We start from the raw sequence: 23,250 nt of genomic DNA on the forward strand, positions 1-23,250 counted from the left end.
AGAAGAAAATCCCGCACGAAAGGAGATGAAAGCCCCCCAAATCCCATAGAGACACCCACACACCACACCCCCCCCCCCAATAAAGCCTCCTCTGCCCAGAACAAAAGTGCCATCCACAAAGCTTTTGAAAGCTCTGGTTTTATCTGCTGTGCTTCTCGTTATCTTTAATTATTAAGTGTCAGGGGAAAAGGGCTGCCCGCCTCCTGAAAGAGGGAAAACAAGAAACCTGGTAACTATTTCTGGGCTGCGCAACCCCTCCCCTGAATTTAGAAAGTGCCTTCCCCAAAACTGCCTCCCCCCTTCCTGGCTTTTTACTGCTGGCTTTTTCCACGTACGTGTGGCCGCAGCAGTTCCTAATCAACTTGAAATGATTTTTTTTTTTTTTTTTCTTTCACGACGGAGGCTTCCAGAAGACTAAAGAGGTTTTTTTTTTGTTTCAAATCATTCCCAGATCAGCTGGGGAGAGGCTGAGCAAGAGCAGGCACGGGCTGTCTCCGGCGTGTTCCTCCCTGCAGCAGGAAGCAGGGGATGAAAGAGGGATGTGCTGGAACTGGAACGGGGCATCCGCAGCGCTGCAGGAAAAAGGAGGAGGAGGGGGCAGGAATGGGGACGAAGCACACACTGGCATTTTGGAGAAAGGCAGAGTTATTTTAGCACCAGGCATTCCCTTCTTGATGGCTTTCTGGGAATACGGCGGGTTAAGCGTATGCTTGTGATTAAGGCATTTTATAACACGGTAAAAAAAAAAAAAAAATACAACCAACACCCTAAATGTAGGGGTGCTTCCCACCCCGAATCCTAAAGGCATGCATTTCCTTAATGCATTTGAAGTTTTACACAGCCTTCGCTCAACATCATCTGTTTATAACGCCAGGAGGAGGGATAATTGCAAACACCTTATAATGATTAGTTTTCTGCTTTGAACTTTAATGATGGGCATTTGGGAGCGTTTTATGAGTTTACTGAAAACATCTTAAACTTTAAAGCCCAAAAAAAAAGCCGCTACGCAGTATTACTGATAGCCCAGAGATGAGTATTAAATTAAAAATAATACACGCGAGAGCAGAACCCGGTTTATCCAAAGAGTCAGAATTTGCATCAGTCAAATGGCATCAGGGGATTTGTAGAAACCGGTGAAAACGCACACAATCAGCCTCAGGTTTCCTACAGATATTTAAAAATCAGGGGAAAACACAACCCCCCCACGTGCTGGAGCCTGCTGTTTGCCGAGCCAAATCTCACTGCCGTGTCCCCAAGCTTTGTCCCTGGCAATTATTGCATCAGCCCCTCCTGCGGCCAGCGGCGCCCGGGGGAGAGGAGCCAAAACCAGCACGGGCTGGAGGAAAAGGCACACGAGGACTTTTGGCCAAGCATCTTAGTGCCAAGAGCTCCTGGCCCGTGTTGGTCCCTTCTCCAGGGGCGCAGGGCACCGATTAGCCGGAGAAGAAGCGCGGTGATTAAGCGATTACTGCCCGCCAGCCTGGGAGCTGCTGACCACAGCCTGATTTGCAGCTTGTCTTGGAGCCAGCAAATAATGCAGCAAGACTTTTAAATTAGGCTCGAGCCTGATTACAGCGCAGGGAGAAGGTTTTAACTAACCTTATATTATGGGAAATTTCGAAGCGTCTGCTTTACTCTCTCAAGATCACTCGAGACAAAGACTAACAGATGCTGCAGTTCCTAGAGGACTGCCTTTAATTTGTTTTTAACCCAAGCTGATGAATAGGTTTGCTTATACTTCCGCAAGAATCGTTTCAGACTCGGAAAACGTTAAACGTTTGGAAAAGAACAAAGGTTCCCTATTTTAAAGAAACCTGATTTTTGCCTTAACTGCAGCAGGCAGCAGAGGTGGGATGGGGTAATCCCTTGGATGGGCATCATCCCTGACAAAGGACAAGACACCACTGATACAATGGCCTTTTGCTCTTTCATACCACGTCAAGAGTCATATTTGCTTCCCTCCTTAGAACAGACTCATAGAACAGTTTGGGTCAGAAGGGACCTTTAAAGGTCACCTAGCCCAATTCCCCTGCAGTGAACAGGGACATCTTCAACTAGGGTCAGGTTGCTCAGAGCCCTGTCCAAGTCAACCTGGAATGTTTCCAGGGATGGGGCATCCACCACCTCTCTGGGCAACCTGGGCCAGGGTTTCATCACCCTCATTGTAAAAAATTTCTTCCTTGTATTTAGGCTGGATCTTCCCTCTTTTAGTTTAAAGCCATTACCCCTCGGTCCTATCACAACAGACCCTGATAAAAGTCCATCCCCACCTTTCCTGCAGCCTCCCTTTAAGTACTGAAAGGCTGCAACAAGCCGCAACAGACCCTGATAAAAAGTCCATCCCCACCTTTCCTGCAGGCTCCCTTTAAGTACTGAAAGGCTGCAACAAGGTCTCTCTGGAGCCTTCTCTTCTCCAGGCTGGAAAACCCCAACTCCCTCAGCCTGTCCTCACAGGAGAGGTGGTTCCATTCCTTCTGATCATTTTTGTGGCCCTCCTTCACACCCATCATATAAACTCCTGCTTATATCCCGCATGAGAGTGCAGATCACCCAGGTGGGACCAGGTTAGTGTCCCTAAGCCTCTTATGAAGGGGGACAACACACAGAGGTATCTCCTTCTGATCATTTTTGTGGCCCTCCTTCACACCCATCATATAAACTCCTGCTTATATCCCGCATGAGAGTGCAGATCACCCAGGTGGGACCAGGTTAGTGTCCCTAAGCCTCTTATGAAGGGGGACAACACACAGAGGTATCCATCATTTCAGCCTTAGAAGCCAATGGTTCTTCACGTTACTCTTTGCACTGCAGCGAGGTCAGTCACCCAACTTCAACTCCCCAGCCCACCAGTGCTCCGTCATCCACAAGGGGAAAAAAAAAAAGAAAAATAAAGAAAAAAAAAATATAGCAGGCAGTGCCAGCTCTGTGCTGACGGTGGGAAATTTTTCTTTGCCACAACATTGGTTAATTAGAGAGCTGGAAAGGGCCTGGTGACAGTGCCCTCTTTGTGCTGCCTATTTATTTATTTATTTTAAAGTACAGTACGAGCTTTTTGAGAGGCCTCATGTTTTCTCTGGCTCTGAACAAATGCCATCGCCCAGCACAATCAGCAGCCTGACGGGAACAAAGGACACCAGCGTTGCTGACCCCTGAGTCTCACATCCTGCTGGAAAAGGGGGAGGAGTGGGACAGGAATCCAGGGAAGGCAACAGCCAGGTGTTGGAAACACCACAGGGGTGCCAAGGAGGAGGTGTCTCTGCTTAGTTTAACACCTCGGGATTGATGGGAGGGAATAAAGGCAGGCGAGGAGAGGAGTAGGAAGTTTACAGCGATTGGGATCCTGCTGGGAGATCCCCAAGAGCCTGTGGGGAGGAGGGAGAGATTTAGAGTGGCTTTTCCTTGTTCTCTGCACCGCAGCGAGGTCAGTCACCCAGCTTCAACTCCCCAGCCCACCACTGCTCCGTCATCCACAAGGGGAAAAAAAAAAAGAAAAATAAAGAAAAAAAAAATATAGCAGGCAGTGCCAGCTCTGTGCTGACGGTGGGAAATTTTTCTTTGCCACAACATTGGTTAATTAGAGAGCTGGAAAGGGCCTGGTGACAGTGCCCTCTTTGTGCTGCCTATTTATTTATTTATTTTAAAGTACAGTACGAGCTTTTTGAGAGGCCTCATGTTTTCTCTGGCTCTGAACAAATGCCATCGCCCAGCACAATCAGCAGCCTGACGGGAACAAAGGACACCAGCGTTGCTGACCCCTGAGTCTCACATCCTGCTGGAAAAGGGGGAGGAGTGGGACAGGAATCCAGGGAAGGCAACAGCCAGGTGTTGGAAACACCACAGGGGTGCCAAGGAGGAGGTGTCTCTGCTTAGTTTAACACCTCGGGATTGATGGGAGGGAATAAAGGCAGGCGAGGAGAGGAGTAGGAAGTTTACAGCGATTGGGATCCTGCTGGGAGATCCCCAAGAGCCTGTGGGGAGGAGGGAGAGATTTAGAGTGGCTTTTCCTTGGCTTCACAGAAACACAGGGTTGCTCATATCACCTGGAGAGAGAGGGGCTGGAACCAGGCTCCGGGAAGCTGCAGCAGTCTGAGATAAAGACACGTTGGGAAAAACAAAGCTCAGCCAAGCCAAGCCCTGGGAAGGCAGATCCACATTCACGTTGCCCCACTGGTTGCTGAAATCAGGAAATTCAACTCCCGCTCCCACCTACGCGCCTTCCGGATTGCTGGTGTCCAAGACCTCTATTTACAGAGATGCTGCACTAGGTTTTCCCAGGCTTGGCACAGCCACGAGCTGTATTAAGTTACTGGAGCTTCCCCTTACGGCTCAGGCCGTGCCTCAGTTCTCCCCTTGCAGCTGTTGGTAACAGCTGTGAGAATGGACCCAACCGTGACTTTGGACCCTTGTTCCGAGGAGGTTTCTCCCTCTCTCTGCTCTCAGAACGAGCAGATGATCCAACCACCAAGACGACTTCCCTTGCCTCCAGAGGCAAAGCATCTCAGCTGCACAATTAGGAACGAGTCCCAATAATCTCAGTGCCTGCCACCAGCACACACTCCCCACACCAGCTCCTTCCACAAGCCCCGCTCCCCCAGAACGGCTCTCCGAGCGCTTCCAAACAAAGCCCTCGTCTAACAGGAGCTGTTTTTCCCTAAAGCAACAACCAGTTCCTTCCAAGTTGTGGTCAGATGTGACTCTGTGCCGATGCAGGCTTCCAGTGTGGTTTTTAGCTGCCTTGGGAAAGGAAAAAAAAGAGTCGAGCTGTCTAAACCCAGCCGTTTTCCTCTGGTGGAAGGCGCGTACTTCAACGCGCTGGCGTGGAGCGGGAATGGAGATGGGGGAGGGAATCATTCACAAAAGTCCTTCGTTACTTACTGTGGGATCCGTCCAGAGAGAGCACTTTGCACAGTCCTGGCAGGGAGCCCCGGGCGAGCGGGGGTGTTGGCAGAAGTGGTCGTAGCCGTTGATGGCAGCCCGGCAGAGGTAGCACATCTGGGCACCGCACCGGCAGGACATGCGGTTACAACCCTCTGACTTAATTAGGCCGGTCCCACATTTGTGGCATTTTCTAATTCGGGCAGCTGTCATCTTCTCTTCTCTGCAAGGCAAGAGGAGGGAGAAGAATTAAGAGAAGGGATGTTTGCAGTCACCAGCCTGCGGTAAAATTACTATTACACTACCCCAGTGATGCTTTAACCCCCCCCTTTCCCAGCATCTCTCCTCCTACGCCATCCCCATGGTCCACCGCTGTTCCAAGGAGGTCTGGGCTCAGCTCCACTTGGAGCCAACCCACGGCGACTCAAGAACAAATTAAGTGAAGGAAAGTCAATCAGTGGCTGCATTCTGCAGACCCCATCCCGGTTTCCATGCGAGCCAAGACGCCGGCAGCGCCAGGCTCTGGCTTGGGAGGAATTTAAGCCGTAAGTCGAAGGGCCAAAGGGCACACGGATGCTTGACTTGGCTGCAGAGAAATACAGCTCGGGAGATAAAGTTCAGGAAAAGCAAACCCTTGGCTGTCATCTGCCAGCTAGTTTTATGTCTGCCTGTTGCTCCGGCTACAAAGTTGCCATGACTATATATATATATATTTTTTTTTTTCCCCCCAACCCTGGCTGCTACACTCCAGATTTATTTGGTTTTTGTTAAATTGAAATCAGTAACTGAAAAATAATCACATCTTTCCCCACAGAGACTGGGCTTTCCCTCTTCTCTTAAGCTTCCCGCCATACATTTTCCAGAAGTCACAGCTTTAAGGTTCAAGAGAGGGGTTTGACTCCAACGGAGCACAAATGGGAATCCAGGCCAAAGCCCAGTCCCTGTCCCCACGAGACACCCTGGCAGCGACACACGCTCCAGCGCCAAGGCTCAGCTCGTGGCAGCACTGTTTTGGCACAGAAATGGAGGAAAGCCTCGGTCACTTAATTAAAAGACTTAAGAATATAAGTTGTCATCCTAAGGGCCAATTTTCTGACCGCTGGAGATCACGTTACAATTTAATTCACAACCTAGAAGTGAAATCTGATGACAGAAGAGTAAAGAGAGTGTGTTTTCACGGAGAGAAGCAGAATCCTTTGGCAGTGGGGAACGATCTCCCTTCGCCAAGCATCTCCACCCAACTGCTTCAGCCGACCTGCAAAGTCCACATATGTCTGGGAGATGACAGGGAGGGACTTCAGGGGAGGATCACAGCAGCAAACGGGGCCACGGCACAGCCCCACAAACTGCTCCCACAGCGCAACTGGAGGAGCTGGGAATGGTGAGGTGAGAAATCCAGCCGCCTTCCAGCTTCCCAAAACTCCCCCGCAGTCACACCTGGCCTGACCTACACCCAGGCGTTGGGAGATAAGCTAAAAATAGAGACAAAAAAAAAAACCCAAACCCCGACTCGAGGCTGACTTTCCTCTGAGCTGCAGCTGCTCTTCCCTCTGCTACTCAACAGGATGCTGCTGATACAGAGGATTTTTTTTTTAGGAAACTTTGAGCAAGGCAGGAAGTTTGCCCTGAACTCCAGCTGTGCTTCCCTTTCCTTACTCAGGGCTTCAAAAGGAAGCTTTTATTGTATCAGGCAGCAAGACTCATCTATCCACAGCAACTTTCCTACTAATGGTTTTGAACTAATTTTTCCTTATTAGGGACATGACAACTCGTTCCTCCTCCCTCTCACCCCTCTTTCCTACAGGGAAAGGAGTGGCAGAGAGAAAAAGTCATATCAAACATGTAATAAGATTTTGTTTTGAATTAGGGACTGCGGGATGAGCAAGCAACAGTCATTCAGGCTCCCAGCAGTGGAGCTTTCCAGCCTCTCCTCATGCCAGACAGACTCTAAATCAGAGGGGAAAGGATTGGGCAACACTGGCAAGTCCCATTCCACTGCCCCAGACATGCAGCTCCATGGATGAACCTTCCCTTATTTCCTAAAGGCAGAGGACTTTGTCATTTACTGTAGCAATGAGAGAGACGAATCTTCATAAGATTTTAGGGAAACATTCAAGATTTACACCTGAGTATTTAAAAATGTGACTCCATTCTGTAATGATTTCTACAAACTGGTTAGAAACAGAGACAAGGTTCTGTAAGAAAACACATCCCCCCCCACAAAACCAGAATGTAGAAGCTGAGCAAAGCACGCTTCGTCACCAGTCTAGGTTTTCAAAGGGCAATAATGACTTGCTGTGAGTCAATGCACTTCCCTGCCTCTGAGCAACACCTCCCTTCTGCCCCCTGAAGCAACACTGATGGGGGTTTCTCACCTCCGAGAAGGACCAGGTGCCAGCCTGCGAGACGCTGGGCCAGCCAGAGGAACAGGCTGGTCTGGTGACAACTCTCCCACGTCCTCGAATTACCAGCTGGATCTGCTGCCAAGTATCTTTCGCGGAAAGAAATCCCATCCTGGGTGCCTCCTGACCCCTCAGCTTTGAGGTCCCTAGTGCCCCCCTGACAGAAGGTAGTGATACCCAGCAGAACTTTGGGGTCTCTGCGAGTCACAAGAACAGAGGGGTTTCTCACCCCCCTTCAAACCAGAGTGTTTTGCTATTACCAGTTCATTCACCTCCCCATTTTTGCCTGGTTGTGGGGTTTACTCACATGGATGTCCTGTATTTGATGTCATCCTTCTCAGCCAGCTGCTCACAGGTGAGGTTCATGTGCTCCTTCCACAGCCCCTGGCACTTCCGACACGTTTCCTAAGGAAGATGATAGGTATTAAAGAAAGAGAAGACCCAGCACACTGCTAACAGCATTAGGAGTTGGAAAAATTCTCCTCTCTTCCCCCTGCAAAATGCTGCAAGTTCTCAGTTGAGGATGGTAGAGAGAGACCTGTCCTCCACCCAGAATGAGTCTGTCAAGACAAAGAGCCAAGGATTTTCCAAGGTAAAAGAACCGAGGTACAAAATGAGTCCGTAAATCTGAGTTCACCTAAAACTCACAGAACTACCACCACATTCTCTGGTTACCTCCCCAAGGAGTCTCCAGAGATAAAACCACGGTGCTAAAGGACATCAAGTTCATCTGTTTCCAGACCCAAATCCTCCCCCTTCACACAAAGAGCTTCTAATTCAGCAGCGATGGAAGCCTCGCAGCTGCCTCAAAACCTCTGCTCCCCCGTGCATACAAGCAAATCCATGTTATGCTTTCTAAAACCTCACAAAATAAAGTTACAGCAGTTTCTGTGAGTAAACAGATTAAAAACACAGGATGTGGACACCTGTCCATAAACCAGAGGTGGAACACGAACAAATATTTACGAATTTAACCAGAATGGCTGAACTAAACTTAGAGAGAGTGACTGAACCCTACTGTTCTTGTAAAGTGTGTAGCAAAGAGGCTTTAATCTGGGACTGGTAAAGCTGTGTGGAGCAGGAGAGCTGAGGAGGCAACTATTGGCAAGGAACTTGGACTAAGACTAGAGTTAGAGCTGATTTTCTCGCTCGGCTAGCCAAAGAAAACATCATTTTGTTTTGGGTCAAACAAGAGATTTTTCCTTTAATTTGAGGAAGATTAGAAAACATCCAAATCAAACTTGGAAAAAGTACACGTTTCACAATCCAACTGTTTCATCTTCAGGATGGCTGGGGCTCAGGCTTTTAAAAATCCAACTTTCTCCCCCTGGCAGGAAAACCCGTATGGCTGTGAAGCATCCTCATCCCCTCCACACCAAAGAAGGTCCCAGAAGAGCTTTAGCCCAGCTCTGGTGACACTCTTAGAGAAAGACACCGACTGCAGAGACAGATCTTTTCTGATTGCATTACCTCCAGTTAATTTTAATGAAGAAATTGGCCGTTTATACGAGATACGATACAAACAACTGCTTAAAAACACACGTAGGCAGCAAAACTCTTTTGATCGCGAATCAGACAAACAGGACGAAGACCAAAGCTTCCAAGGAAGCCACCCCTGGGAGGGGGTGCAAAATGTTGACTGGTTTGTATTTATGTGCTCGCTGGGAGATGCGTTACAGCTTGTGCTTTCATCTGGAGAATTAAAGGCTCCTCGTCCCGGCTGGGAAGCCGGACACGTTTGCAGGCTGTAGTAAAAGGAGAGACGAGCGTGTGACCATGTCCCAGAAGCTCAGCAAAGGATTTTGTGATCTCTCACCTTGCAAATGCACCCGTTGGCAGTCAGACACCGGCTTTAAGGGGCGTTAAATGCCTTGGTTCTATTGATCCTCATGAATCATTCATCGTACCCTGTGTTTTCCTGCTAAAGCTGTTAAAACAGGCACCATTTTGTGAACGGTTGTTTCCAGGCCAGGTCTGTCTGTTATTGGCACGGGAGGACCAGATTTGGAGCCGTTCACGTACCTGGATGAGGACCCACCTTTCCCCTTTTATTCCTGACACCAGGCCACATGCCAGCCCCAAACCAAAAGCGCTGTAGGTTTGGGATTTGTTTTCACATCCATCAAGGGTTAAAACCAGCCTTTGGAGCCCTGCCACACAGAACCACTTTCACACGCCAGCAACAAAGATTTAACAGCTTTTTGCCAGAAGGGTTGGCACACTTTCCAGCCAGGAGCCTACTATTCCCAATTACTTAACTCCAGGAGCCTCCTTCGCTGCCGAATTAGAAACGATGCCCTTCCAAAGCAGATGGGGCTGCTTAGACTTCCCTACCAAGTCATTCCCTTTTGCCTTTTGTTACTGCCATCGTCCTCGTTCTCCTTGGTGCAGCTCTTTAAAAAAACAACCTTCTCCCTGCTCCCCACCCAGAGTTGAGGCTGCTGCTATTTGCCAAAGTATGTCTCCTACACCCAGGAGAAAGGAAGAGGCACGGAAGCAGATTCCCAAATGTGCTGGGATGGCATGAGACAGGTATGGGGTTCTCCAGCTTGCTGTGACTGCCCCACAGCGAGTGCTACCGCAGCTGTGGGCATTTCTGGGATCACAGAATGGTTCACATTGGAAGGAACCTTAATGATCACCTTGTTCCAACGCCCCTGCCCTGGGCAGGGACACCTCCCACCAGACCAAGTTGCTCAAAGCCCCATCCAGCCTGGCCTTGAACCCCTCCAGGGATGGGGCAGCCACAGCTTCTTTGGGCAACCTGGGCCAGTGCCTCACCACCCTCAGAGTGAAGAATTTCTTCTTGATATCTAATCTGAATCTTCCCTCTTTCAGTTTAAAACCATTACCCCTCATCCTATCATCCCTCCCAAGACGCATTGGCTACAGAGAACTGCAAACCCATGGGCAACACACCCCATGAAGATGCCCCCGTGGCTTCCCAACTCCCAGTGTCACCTGGTGCTGCTTCTGACCAAGCCACGTCCTCACCAGAACAGAGGCAGGGGAAAAAATGGACAATTCTAGTGCCATTAGAAGAACTCAATGTGGCTTCTCTCCTTGTTCTACCCACAACAATGGCACGTTGTCAGCAGTTACAGGAACCTCTTTGCACAAACACAGGGAGGAAGCCCACGGTGCAGACAAAGGCAACTGCTCCAGTGCCATAACTGAGCTCCCAGCCTTCGCCCCAGGAAAGAAAAGTGACCTTTTTAAATTTTTAACTCTTATTCGAAGCCAACCTGCTTGGCTGATGAGGGTTTTGCACGTCTCACATGGTGACAATTCTGATCTCTACAATTTCCACAGGGGGTTCTTTTATTTTAGAAATAGCTTTTTGTTCGATAAAGAAACATACTCTGCCATTACCATATTAATTAACCTAAACAGACAGTAGGATTGCTGGTTTTTTGCAAGCAGCCTAGATGATTTCTATTGTAAGAGCAGCACTTGGCACTAAGACTGGCAGCACCTAAACCCACACAAAGAGGGAAAACGAGTCCTTCCCAGCCCAGCAATCTTCTACTCCAAACCTACCAGCTGAGAAGCGAGTCCATCTACCCAAGCCAAGACCTTGCCCAATGTCTCCTCCAGCATCTTGTCCACCAGCAAACCCTGGCCTACTCATGTAGGGATACCTGACACGGGAAAGCACGTTTTGGTTTAGTTTTAACAGCTTTTCAGTTAAATTAATTATTTCTGGATGGTGTGAACTCCATATGTCTCCTCCCCAGCCCACTCCTCCTCGCAGGCAGGTCCAGGGAAGGCAGTGAAGGCTTTTGGTGTGAGGGGCAGGGTGTTTGCAGAAGCCTTGGCATTCGCCAACGGCTCCGAAGCAGGCCCGGAGGCGGGAGATGAAGTATCTGCTGCCTCTTACATCTGCCCGAGCTTGGCAGGCAGCCTGGGACAGGCCATTAATGCGCCGGGCTGGGCCGGCGGAGGGGAGGATGTGATGGAGAGGGTGTTTAATCGCACACTGTAATCTCCTCACTGTACATCTGTTAGAGGTAGTGGCTCCGTTTCCTCTCGCTGCCCGCCAGGAAGCAGCCGGGATTAACACAAACATGTTTGGGTTCAGGAGGATCCTTTGTTCCCAGGGTCAGCGGTGCGGATACACAGCTTTCTGTGCTCAGGGCCAGCAGCTTGCTTTTAGCACAGGCATCACAAGCCTTAAACCTCCTTGTTAATTGTCCCTGCACCTAATGAAGGTAGAGATGGGAACGTTTTACACGAACCTACTGCCTTCCTCAGCGCTTCTACTGGCACTCGCAGTGGATTATACAGTTTTAAGGGACAACCTAAACATTTTTTCACTCTGCCATCTTGTTAAAAATAACTCTGCAAGGTCCAGCCCTTGGTTGGGGTGGGGGGGGAACCCAAATAACTGACTTGTCCCTGCCAGTCTCCGTGTCCTTTTGGCGACAGTGGGGCTGTTGTACACGCTGCCGGCGATGCAGATGCACTAACTTCCCTGGTTTCAACCCAAACAAATGCCACAGGGACAAAAACATCAGATGACGGGCACAGATCGCTGCCCACGGCATTCCTGCCTGCCCGCTTCTTCTGGAGGAGTTTACACCAAGCCTTTTACCAGCAAAACTCAAAAGGGAGGAGGGGAAGCTCAGCTTAAAACACCAGCAGGGGAGGGACTGGGCTGTCATCACCGCCTTCCAGCTCTCAGTGGTGGCTCTGAGCGGGGTCCAGCACTCGCCTTAGCTCTCCATATGCTGGTTAATTAAATCCTTGCGCCGCGTGGCTCCCCACGTCCCCCAGGAAGGGCGAGTTGCCGGCTCCCCCGGTCTCTGCCGATGGCACACGATGGCTGTCGGGAGGGAGAGGGAGGTAAAACACACCGTGTGTCCCTTCGGTGCGCGCTGTGTGCCCCCAAGTGATTGATTCTTCTGGTTCTTCCTGCTCTTAGACAGACAATAGTGCAGGCTAACCTCAAACGGGCCAAGTTTTACCCAAAAGCAGATGTGAATGCAATAGGCTCAGAATAGCACCTCGGGGCCAGTCCATACTGCACTGGTTTAATTAAAGGGCTGCAATTCCCAAGCAGACCAAGTTAATGGGAAAACAAAGAACCACACAGTCTTCCTTCCCCACAAAGTCTCCACTGTCCCTAAAGCTGCGCTGCCCTTAACTAAAAATGGATGCAGAAGTAGCTAAATGAATGCAACCCCTAAGCACGGATAAGCTCTCACGAGCAAACTCCTTCAGGGCTGTTTCTGGGATTTCCTATACGTTAAGCTAGGATAAAGAGGCTCTAATCCAGTCCAAGACAATCCAGTTTGGCGAGAGACCCTCTTTAGAGATGCACAGATGCCCAGCACAGGGAAGTGGGACCCCAACTCCACAGGTACCCAGCTTCCCAGTAGGGAGGATGCTCCTTCCAGCATGAACTGCCGCGTGGAACAGGCGAGACAGGCAGCAGGTACCAACTCCCAAATGCACAAAATCCACGCAGCGTGGAGAAAGGACCACCCTGCCTCGGATGGGCGAGGGGGTAAGGAGTGAGGGGCTGGGAGGAGATGGGTGCTGGGTGGGTTTGCTGCCCCCCCCCCAGCTGGGCTGTTCCCCGGGCAGCGCTGCCGCTCAGCGGCCACCGGTCACAGCGCAGCTCCCGGGCTGAGAGAAACCCAGGAAAAACTCCAGTTTCCTCTTCTTAGCACTGCCATGATTTATTTTAGGATGCAGGAAGAGATAAATCAAAGGCACAGGCCTTGGACTGGGCTGTAAAAACGAGCCAGGGTGTAAATGTAGAGAGCTACAAGTGATGGAGAGTTAAAAAGCCGGGTGAGAAAAATATGCCTTATATCCAACAAACACCAGGAGGGTTGATTAAAGCTTTTATGGCCATATATTAAACCCCGTTACCAAAAATGATGACCCCAACCAATGCCACCTGTTTCCATGTTTTGTTAAATTAAGCACATTGTACTCCCTCTCCATCTTTAAGACACTGGAGATGGGCAATGCCCTTTGGCTTCCAGGAACATGCTGGCAGGCCAGCTCCTCCAGAAGTTTGGGTCATCTACATTAGGATCTGAGAACCAGAAACACACAGTAACTCCCACCCCAGGCTTGCCTACGTCAGTAGGACTATCTCATATCTGTAATTCAGAAGTTCCTGAAACACAGAGACCAAAAACCAAAGCAAGCTTTTCCCCTCCCCAGAGCTTGACTTTAAAAGGCCAGATGAGCTGCTGGTTCTGGTCCAGTGGTTAGAAACCTATAGAGCAAAAATATCTGCAGTTTCATGCACGAAGTGCTGCTCAGCATCACTATCACCCTACGGCTGGTCAGAGGTAGAAACCACGCCAGCACAAGAAATTGCTCACTGATCTCATCCTCGTGTACCATAGTGTAACTGGAGTAAGAGAAACAGCTCTTTCACTGAGAAGGGTCATGATTTAATCTAGAAACCACGCCAGCACAAGAAATTGCTCACTGATCTCATCCTCGTGTACCATAGTGTAACTGGAGTAAGAGAAACAGCTCTTTCACTGAGAAGGGTCATGATTTAATTTGAACTTGTACAAAACTTAGGGTGGTTTAGGGACGTTTTGGAGAATTATTTTTGGTTCAAAGCTGCTTCCTCTCAAGCTCCAGAAATGTGAGGAACCTATCAAAAGTTGCAGGCAGCAGGTCAGCAGCCGGAGTATTTGCATGACAAGTTCATCGCACCAGGATCCCCTCCCCTAAATGGAGAAGTTTCTCATAAGGATAAGATTTCTACCCTAAAATAACACTTTTCAGAAGGCAGTCCCCTACCCTGAGCAGACTGATGTCACACACACAGCATCTCTCCAGCTCAGCACACCAGGAATATGGGATACAGCCAGGGTGGATGGGCTTGGTGACCTACCCAGATGTGGTCACCCACCAACCCGAGTCACCCTGAAGCGCAGGCAGAGGAAACCACTGCTTGGTCACTTTATTAAGGCGGCTTAAACACAGACCTCACACCAAAGATGTTGTCTAAATCAGTATATCTGAGGTCGTATTGCTCCTTCCCAGGGCAGAAAGTTAATAGAAATTCTGTACCTGCTACTGGAAGCACATCTGAAGTAGTTACTCAGTTTTTAGGTCTGTTGGAAGACAATAGCTATATGCCCTCCCAGCCAAGGTAAATAATTAAATCCCAGCTGAGTTCAAAGCACTCAGCAGCTGACCCTCCTGCCTCTCCCCCCACTGCAGATTACTTTACTCCACTCAGCTGAGATCTAAGAGGTTATCCCTGTAATCCCACACACAACCTCACACAAAAAGGGATGCTGCTTCCAATAGCTGGAACTCTGATGGATCTAGCAGGGCTAAACAACTGTGGACCTGCTGCACACAATAGAGACCTTAGGAGAGGAACGGATTTAGATATCAAGACAAGCACCCTGATTTTCAAAGGATAACTCTGGAAGGTTACTCAAGGGGTCGCACCCAACAACATCAAGAAGGTTAAGGCTTAACAAAACTAATATATCTTATTTACAGAGGAACCTGCTAACGATGCATTGTAAGACCGAGAGGAGGAACAATTACTGAAGTTAATTTTGAAACTTCCCTCTTACACCACCACACGCTAAACAAATCCCCCCCCTACCTCACCCCGCCCCAGACACAAATCCCTCCCCAGGGCTTTGGGTGGCAGGAGCTGGAGAAAACCTCCTCCAGGTCTGCCCTGTTTTTCTTGTGGTTCTCTCTCCCCCTACAGTCTCCCAGATTTATTGTATTACGAAAGGATCACAGGAGGAGCTCGGTTATAGATGTCCTCTCCTCCATCAACAGTTTATGTAACACACCTACGACCACTTTTAATGAGGCTCTGCAATATGGCAATTTTGATGGTAATTTAGCAGCATTAAGGCACTTCATTTACAATTTAGAGCCTTTTTAATCATATTCTCTACCTACAGCAGAAGGTAACACTCCTGGTCGTTATAACACCAGCAAGGGATGGGAAAAGGTGAACTAGGCAGAGCAGTTATGCTGGAAAATAGCTTTAGTCTAGCTACAAATATAGCCTCAGAAACTGGGCAAGAAGAGCTTGCTTTGCCATGGAAATTAAACCCAAATGAGGGGAAAACCCCAAAGTAGGGTACTCCTAGCTTTAAACTAGCCATAGTAAACCAAAAATAAATAAAAAAGTTGGGGAACTCGCAAAGATAAAGAAAAATGAAAGCGAAGCGATACCTGGCCTCCTTAAAATCTCAGAAGTTCAGATGATTTATTGTTTTAATGCTTATGTGGTGCTGAGTTACCTCTTACCTGCTGCTCCCCAGGAGAGCTCTGTGCAGAGAGCGAGAGGGCAGAGCTTTGCAGCCCCTGACCACAGCAGCCAGCCTTGTAAATACAGTATTTATAGCTACAATACTTACGGCCTACAATACTTTTAGACTGAAAATGGCCCTCTGAACTGCTAACCTCCATCTTCCAAATTCACCAACGTGACAGTGAGTCATCTGCAGCTCATTTGCTATGCTAAAATAAGCTAATGGTAAAACCAAAGCCTGTACCAGCAGCCTGATGAAACTTCCCGGCGAGAAAGAACGCTGCATGAAGTGTTAAAAAGCCAAAACCACCAAGAAATGCAGCGTGATGGAGTTTACACTTGAAGCTCCAGCACTGGATTTCCTCCTGCACCACAAGAGCTGTTCAGATGCCTGTTCAAAATAGTAAAACGTAGTAATAAAAAGATATCGATCAAATGAGTATGCACCAAAAACAAAACATAAAAAAGGCAAAGTACTGAAAACTAATCAGGGAAATAGATGTGCCCACAACTCACTGATTCCTCTTTCAGAACCCCCAGATGATGTTTCCATTCCCTCTCGTATCAGGCACCCTTGAGCCCACCTAACACCAGCTGGGCCTGGTTTTCTCTTTGGTGCAGAGGTGGCAAGAAGCCTCAAGACTGCAATTTGGGGACAGTTTTTCAAGCCCTGCTAAGGCTGTTTGACCCCTCAGCTTCGGTGGATAAAACGTGCCTCCCCAGGGCTGCGGGGAGCAGATGGACACCGGGAAGGAGATGCAGGGAGACAAGTGATGTCCAAAAGCATCAGGCACAGGCTGCAGTGACCAAAAGTATTTCTTACCCGAAGTACATCAGGGGAAAAACACCAGCTTCAGCCCTTGCCAGGTAGACACTGTCACATCCCCGCAGGTGGTGAATGAATAGGGGGTATTTTGCAGGCAGGACCATACCTTGAGGCTTTGGAGTAACAGAGGAACACCCAGCACACCCCCCCCAAACCCACCAGCCTGGCAGTGAGGATGGCAGAGGGGATACAGCAATCCCAAGCCATCAAAGTGCCCGCTTACCCCCAGCTCAGTCTAATCTTGACCAAAGCTGATCAGCTGCCTTAACCCCCACAGGGGCAGGATGGTAACCCTGGTGCTGCAACATCCTGCCAAACAAGGGTTAACTCAGGACATATTTGTCCTCTAATTAGAAGAGTTGTTTAATCTGTAATTTAATTTTCCTTTAAATCATATAATCCCTTTCAATTAACTTTTTTTTTTTTAAATATTCACAGAAAAATCTGGGGCTTAGGAACACTCTGGAAGAAGAGGAAGACCACCTCGGATCTGCGGGCGTTGATGAGCTAAACTCATGGAAATTGAGTTAGCAATTCCAAGGGAAGCCTCTCCATCTGCACCAGCTCCGAAACAAAAGCTGGTAACCCAGCAGGACAGGCTCCCTTCCCCACAACCACGTGAGACCCAGCAAGAGGCAGGGAAAACGAGACCGAAAACAACACCTTGAACCCCGAAATGCTCGCGAGGTCCCAGTGCCACGCAGGAGGCAGCCCATCGCAACAGAAGTGAGACAGGAAGAGCACGCTGCAACCCTTGGCGTTGTGAAATCCTAAAGGCAAGCAGTTCCCTTTCTGTTACGCTTCCAAACACTGATCAGAAGGACCAGTTCCCCTCTTCTCCCCCCACCTTCAGCACCCAAACAAGTCGCATTAAGTGCGGTGTTCAACTAAGTGCATGGCATGACTTGTCAACAAACCAGAGATGTTGCAGGCATCTTTCCTGTAAAAGCCAAAAAAAAAAGCACAAGCCATCTCGTCTCCAGGGACCCCTTTGAGACCCAGCAGTCACTTGCCCAGAGAAGCTGTGGCTGCCCCATCCCTGGAGGGGTTCAAGACCAGGCTGGATGGGGCTTGGAGCAACCTGGTCTGGTGGGAGGTGTCCCTGCCCAGGGCAGGGGGTTGGAACTAGATTATCTTTAAGTTCCCTTCCCACTCTAACTGTTCTGTGATTCCGCCACGACCCAACCATAACGGCAAAACAATGTTCTGTGATCCCGCCACGACCCAACCATAACGGCAAAACAATCCAGAGTATTTCACATCCTATCAGTTTTTGAGGGGAGAATCAATTGGTTCAGGAGAAGGAAAGCCCTCCTACCACCCCGGGACACTGAGAACCCCAGCTCCTGTTGCAAGGTGAGGATCCACTGGTCACCTTCACTGCACACAGACCATTTCCCTCCTCCTACACTCATATGATAAGAAAAAAATTAAAAGAACTGCAAATAGGGAGTGCTTTGGTATGGCTGAGTGTAGGTAAGGATCAAGGCTGGAGCTTTGGGGGTTACCTTATCAAAAGGATGGATTATGAAGTTAAGCTGTACATGCAGTTCCTCCAAAAGGATTTAGTACGATACCCTCAGAGGGGTACGAATCACAGACAAAAATACAGAGTGTGTGATACCAAAAGATTAAATCAACAATTTCGGCAGCACGAGTTAAATATTTAGAAACAGGACTGGTCTCGGCCATTTCCCCAGCCTTAGAGCAGCTTCCAGACCCTGTCCTCATTTTCCTGGAATACCTATTGTAAAGATTAGGAGAGGAAGGGAAAAAAAAAAGTGATCATAAACACACCATCGTTAAAAGAGTTGAAGAATATGCGGATGCTACTGAAACCCATTTCCAAAGAGTGGGGAAACATATGGGGAAATGTTTAGCTCCTACTGACCAACGAGTAACCCTGGGGAAGAGGCTGCCCATGTCAGCAAATCTGCTGCCCTTTCTCTAGTCAAAGAACAGAGACCTTTGAAGCACCTTTCTCCAAAAGAGAAGCCCCAACCGTACACCCACAACTGGAAACGGTGCTGGAATTAAACACCAGATCCATAACACATTGAGATGGCTGTGTGAGCCCACGTCCACTGCTCTCTTTGAACATCCCATTCGTTTGTTCAAAGGGGCAAGAAGGGAAGTAGCAACCAGCTGGACCAGGGTAAGAACGGTCTTTCAGCTGCCTGCCAGAGGAAAGAGCCCATAAATAAACCATTTTGCTTAGGCCAGCGGCTACTGGAAACCAAGGAGGCTCCTGGACAGTCCTGGGAACATCACAGCAGACTCTCCAAACCAGTTACTCTTTCCCCCTCTCTTAATTTCAGAGCTCAAGTGCTCAATAAGAACTGAAACTAAAGCGGCAGCCAACAGGTTTTACAGGGGAGAAACACGAGCTGTACCACTTAAAATCGAGCAGTTTAACCCATTGCCAAACCAGCCATTTGCATTAACGTCGTGAAACAGGATATGAATCACTTCGTAGCAAGGAAAAGGAGAGTCACTTTATTAGAAAAATACTTTTAAGGTTCAAATTCATCGAACCATTCGCAGCCACGGATGATTTGTAAAAGACATTATTGGCTGACAGAGCTGGCTTTTGGCTTACCAACACTATGGGCAATTACCACCCAGAGGGATATTACCTGTTCTCAGCTAATGAGTGAAACCCGTGCCAAGTGTCAGGCACAAAGACCACATTAACTGCTGTGGAAAATGGCTTTTTAGGGTCCAGGAAGAAAACTATTCTGAGACATCCAGAAGAGGCCAAGACATTTTGAAGGAGGGAAGGCGATTGTCAAAAAGAATTGGGTATTGTCTTCCTGTGCTGACCTGGATTCAATCAGAGTTATCTAGACTCAATCAGACTATCTCAAAACCATCCTGGCTTCGGACCAGATCAACTTCTCCCCACGAAATTAAGGAGAGTCACAATTCTTAATTGCTGTCTTAAGCAACAAGACTGAAAAAAAAATATCTAAGGCACCCCTGAAGCAAACAAAACCAGCACCTCCGGGTAGATGTTGTAACTTGGTTTATTTTAGCCTAGAATTTACTATGTCGCAAATCACATCCCCACCCATTTGGAGCTGGTAAGACCAGCCCCTTCCCCCTGCCCGACTTCTCGCTTCCACTTCTGACCAGGATTTTATTGCAAAGGGAAAGCAGCGTTATTGGCCTTAAAAGGAAAAGACCCATCTGTCACATTTCTGTGGAGGGGAGTCAACAAAGAGGAACTTCAGCGACTTCCTTAAAACTCCGGAAACACCAGAGGCCACTGCCATCCCCCCCGTAAGGATTAAAGGGTTTTTCCTCCCGCTTCCGCCAGGGATGCACATGGGCAATGACACCAGACTGCCGAGGAGCACAGATGTCTCCTTTTAAAGGGAGACAAAAGGGGAGGGAAACAAAAAAAAAGAGACAGTGGCAAAGAGGCAGAGTTGGGCATCATTCAGGGAGCTCAGCCCTGGGCTCCCGTCCGTGATCTGGGAAGCCTCCGTGGGGGAGATGCAGATGCACGATGAATCGTTCAGGGAGCTCAGCCCTGGGCTCCTGTCCGTGGTCCAGGACGCCTCCGTGGGGGAGATGCAGATGCACGATGCATCATCACACCAGGAGACCCCAATCTGCTCCCTTCCATGTAACTCTATGTGTGCATCTGCTGGAAAATGATGCCCAAGAAGCTAAGAATTTCATTTAAAACCGTAACACGTTTGGCCTCTAAGCTGGGGCGTGTTTATGTTTACTTAAAGCCCTAAGTTTCTTCCATCAGGTTTTATTCCCAATTCCTGAGCTCAAACGCTCAATCAAAAAATAAGAGCAGTCAGAAGCCGTTTCATTCAGGAACAGCAACTTTGCTTTTAAGCTTTTTTTTTTTTAAATGAAAAAAGTATTCTCTTACCTTTGCACCATTAAGCACAGCCGTACTTAGACCCACTCACACAAAGACCAAGGCCAAAAGGGCCCTGCACTTAAAATCCTCCCTGGTTGCCATCAGCACTTTACACCTTGCATTTCAGATGCATCTTTTTTTTTTTTTTAAATGAAAAAAGTATTCTCTTACCTTTGCACCATTAAGCACAGCCGTACTTAGACCCACTCACACAAAGACCAAGGCCAAAAGGGCCCTGCACTTAAAATCCTCCCTGGTTGCCATCAGCACTTTACACCTTGCATTTCAGATGCATCAACAGCAAAAGCTGACGGGGACAATTTCGTTTTTGTTTGGCGCCGGTTTCACTTTCAGAATCACAGAAAACAATGCAGCAGTATTGAGTGGAAACCACAAATCTGATTACGGCTCCAGAAGCCAAAATGAACCCGAGTTTCAGTTTGTCGAGTCCTACGAAGGGAGCTGATGTCTGCACAGCTCCATCTGGGGAGAAAAGACAGCGTGATGCTCGGAGGGCACGGTAAGATCCCGAGGCATCATCTAGTACAGTTTTTTTGGGGGGAGGTCGCTTTTACTGAGGAAACGGCACACTTAGAGCTTTATGTTAAAAAGGCATTTTAGAGGAAGTCAAAGAATCAGCGCTTTGTACTCACAATGTCTCTAAGCTTCTTCCCTACCGTGGTCCCCACATGCATGACTGGTGCATCCCCCCCAGCCTCTCAAACCAGAAGACTTTCATGAGGGAGCCCAGACAACACTAAAGGATCTGTGTCCTTCCCCTTTATACTGAAGGAAATACTGCTCTGTCCCACACCACACCTTAGGATGAGCTGCTTCACTCTCTGCAGCTCCCAAACGTCACCAATTGCTCTCCAGCCTAAGTGCCACCAACACAGCACCCAGTATCTATCTTTAATTTCATTTTGCCTTGTTCAGGTGCGTAAACACACACACACTTTGGTAACACACATGCTACAACTGAGCACCTCTGGGAAACGGTCGTGTGTGGTGGGTCAGATCCTGCCTGGCAGCCAGCGCGAGCAGCTATTGAGACCCTCAACCCTCTCCTCCATTTTTTAATATATAAATACCACTACTTGACTTTTCAGGAGTACAAAGAGGATATACTGTAACAGAAAACTCACAAAAGCTTCATTTTTTGGTTTTGGCCACCAATCTGGAACCTCTCCCTTGGAAGAGCTGCTTTTCAGAACAAGCCTGAAAAACACCCTGTCTTAGGGGAGAGTCTCGTTACATGAGAGGTGAACAGAAAGAAAAAGTTACCCTCCCAAGACACAATAAACCACCAAAATTGAACAGAGATCAGATAGACATCGCACAGCTTCAGGCTGCAAGGTTTCTTTGGGCGTATTGTTCAAACCATATTCTTCTTAAATCAGATCTTCACTGCCCACAAAGCGTTTGGCCAGTTACGGGTCCCACTACTAAACCTGGTGTCCCCTTGTAAGGAAGCCAGTGGGCTGTGTCACCTACCACAACCAGTTCCAAAGCCAATTTATTTTATGAAGCAAGATCTACAGCACCCTCAGAGTCAAAAGAAAAACAAAAAGTACAGGAAAAAAGTCCAGGTACAATACCTCATTTTACCGATTTCAGATGCCAAACCTCACAAAACTTTTTTTGACATGAGGCTGCTAAAAATAACTCATCCTTAAAATGTCCTGTTATTTTTATACAGTCACAAGAATCAGTGGATTGCTTCTAATTATCCCGTCCTTCCTTGGAATTTCTATTTGTGCTTCACAAGACACAACAGGCTGTGACACCAGTGCAATCAGCACACATCTTGAATTACAGGCAACTGGATAAGTTTAGTTTCTCCTCGTGAACAATTTTGGGAAAACGACAGCTAAAAATAAACCCTGTTTTACGGTGGTCTTTGGAGTCTATGTTAAAAAGGGACAAGCTTACAGCAAGGTACCAGGTCAAAGTAGAAACAGATCTTACTCTGGCCATGCTTGAAAACAAAACTGGTTTCTAACATGGATTCACAGTGGGATTAAAAATGTTCCACTTAACAGGATCAACAAGGAGATTCCTAAAAAGCCCCTAGAGCAGGACAAGCTCTATTGGACTGCACTATCTTTCCTGTAAATACACTCTTATGGCTTCTGGCTTCCAGGGGACATTTACTTTCCCCCAGACAGCGGTAAGAGGGAGGAATCTGCTCCAGGCACAACAGAAATATAAATAGTTGGCCATCTGCACCATGCCTGACGTACCAGACTGGCAGCTGTATCTTCACTGGTGAGCACGCTATCAGCGCACGGTCCCCGCTCGCCCAGCATCCCCCATGGAGCCAGTCAGCAGCCAGCTATTACTGGAACTCATTACTGCACGGCCAAATATTTGCATGGAAAACTTGCTGGACGCTTACTCATAGGATGCCTGGCTCCTGCATGATCTTCTTAATGCTCCCTCAACACCCCGAGGGGGTGAACATTTCCAGAATTAGCACCTACAGCCCCACGTTTTTCTAGGAAGCAGCATCTACTTGAAGCTAGAATCCACACCATATTTCAACTGCTATTATTTTACACTTTTTTTTTTTCTTTCTTTCTTCTTTTCTCCTTTGAAAAACGTGATGCCTTTTCTCTGAAGAGTCATCCCTTGCAATTTGTATTGTCATGGCAACACAACTCCCCCTCCCCTGCCCCAAACCCCAGCCCTGAGTCTCATTGTGTTTGTTACCAGACGGGCAGGCAGCACGTTGCATACAGATGAAGGGAGCCCCTCCGAGTGGTCTCAGGCCTCCTCTCCCCACAGCTGTGCTGACACAGCTAGAACAGGGGGTAGAGTTGCAGCAGGAGAAGGGAAGGAGCGGTACTAAGTCAAATTTCCCTATTCAGACAATGAAATAAGCTTTAGTAGTACAACATTTATAGTTGTACGTACAACTATGCTGCTTAAAATGAAGAGACCAGGTTCATGACCAGTCAGAGCAACGCAATAAAATATTTAAAGCAGGTGT

At 48.3% G+C, this 23,250-nt stretch overlaps 1 protein-coding gene across 2 annotated transcripts in view; it reads right to left on the minus strand.

The window, feature by feature from the left end:
* RNF216 (ring finger protein 216) overlaps positions 1–23,250 on the minus strand; it is a 75,196-nt gene that overhangs the window by 8,802 nt on the left and 43,144 nt on the right. For both annotated transcript variants that reach the window (XM_014936641.1, XM_014936639.1), the window contains 2 exons: positions 7,585–7,682; positions 4,876–5,098 (listed from right to left, as the gene is read on the minus strand). In XM_014936641.1, the coding sequence (XP_014792127.1) occupies positions 4,876–5,098; positions 7,585–7,682 (321 nt within the window). The remainder of the gene's footprint in view (positions 1–4,875; positions 5,099–7,584; positions 7,683–23,250) is intronic.

The sequence above is a fragment of the Calidris pugnax genome, unplaced genomic scaffold (assembly GCF_001431845.1).
Source record: "Calidris pugnax isolate Ruff unplaced genomic scaffold, ASM143184v1 scaffold17, whole genome shotgun sequence".
Lineage (NCBI taxonomy): Eukaryota > Metazoa > Chordata > Aves > Charadriiformes > Scolopacidae > Calidris > Calidris pugnax.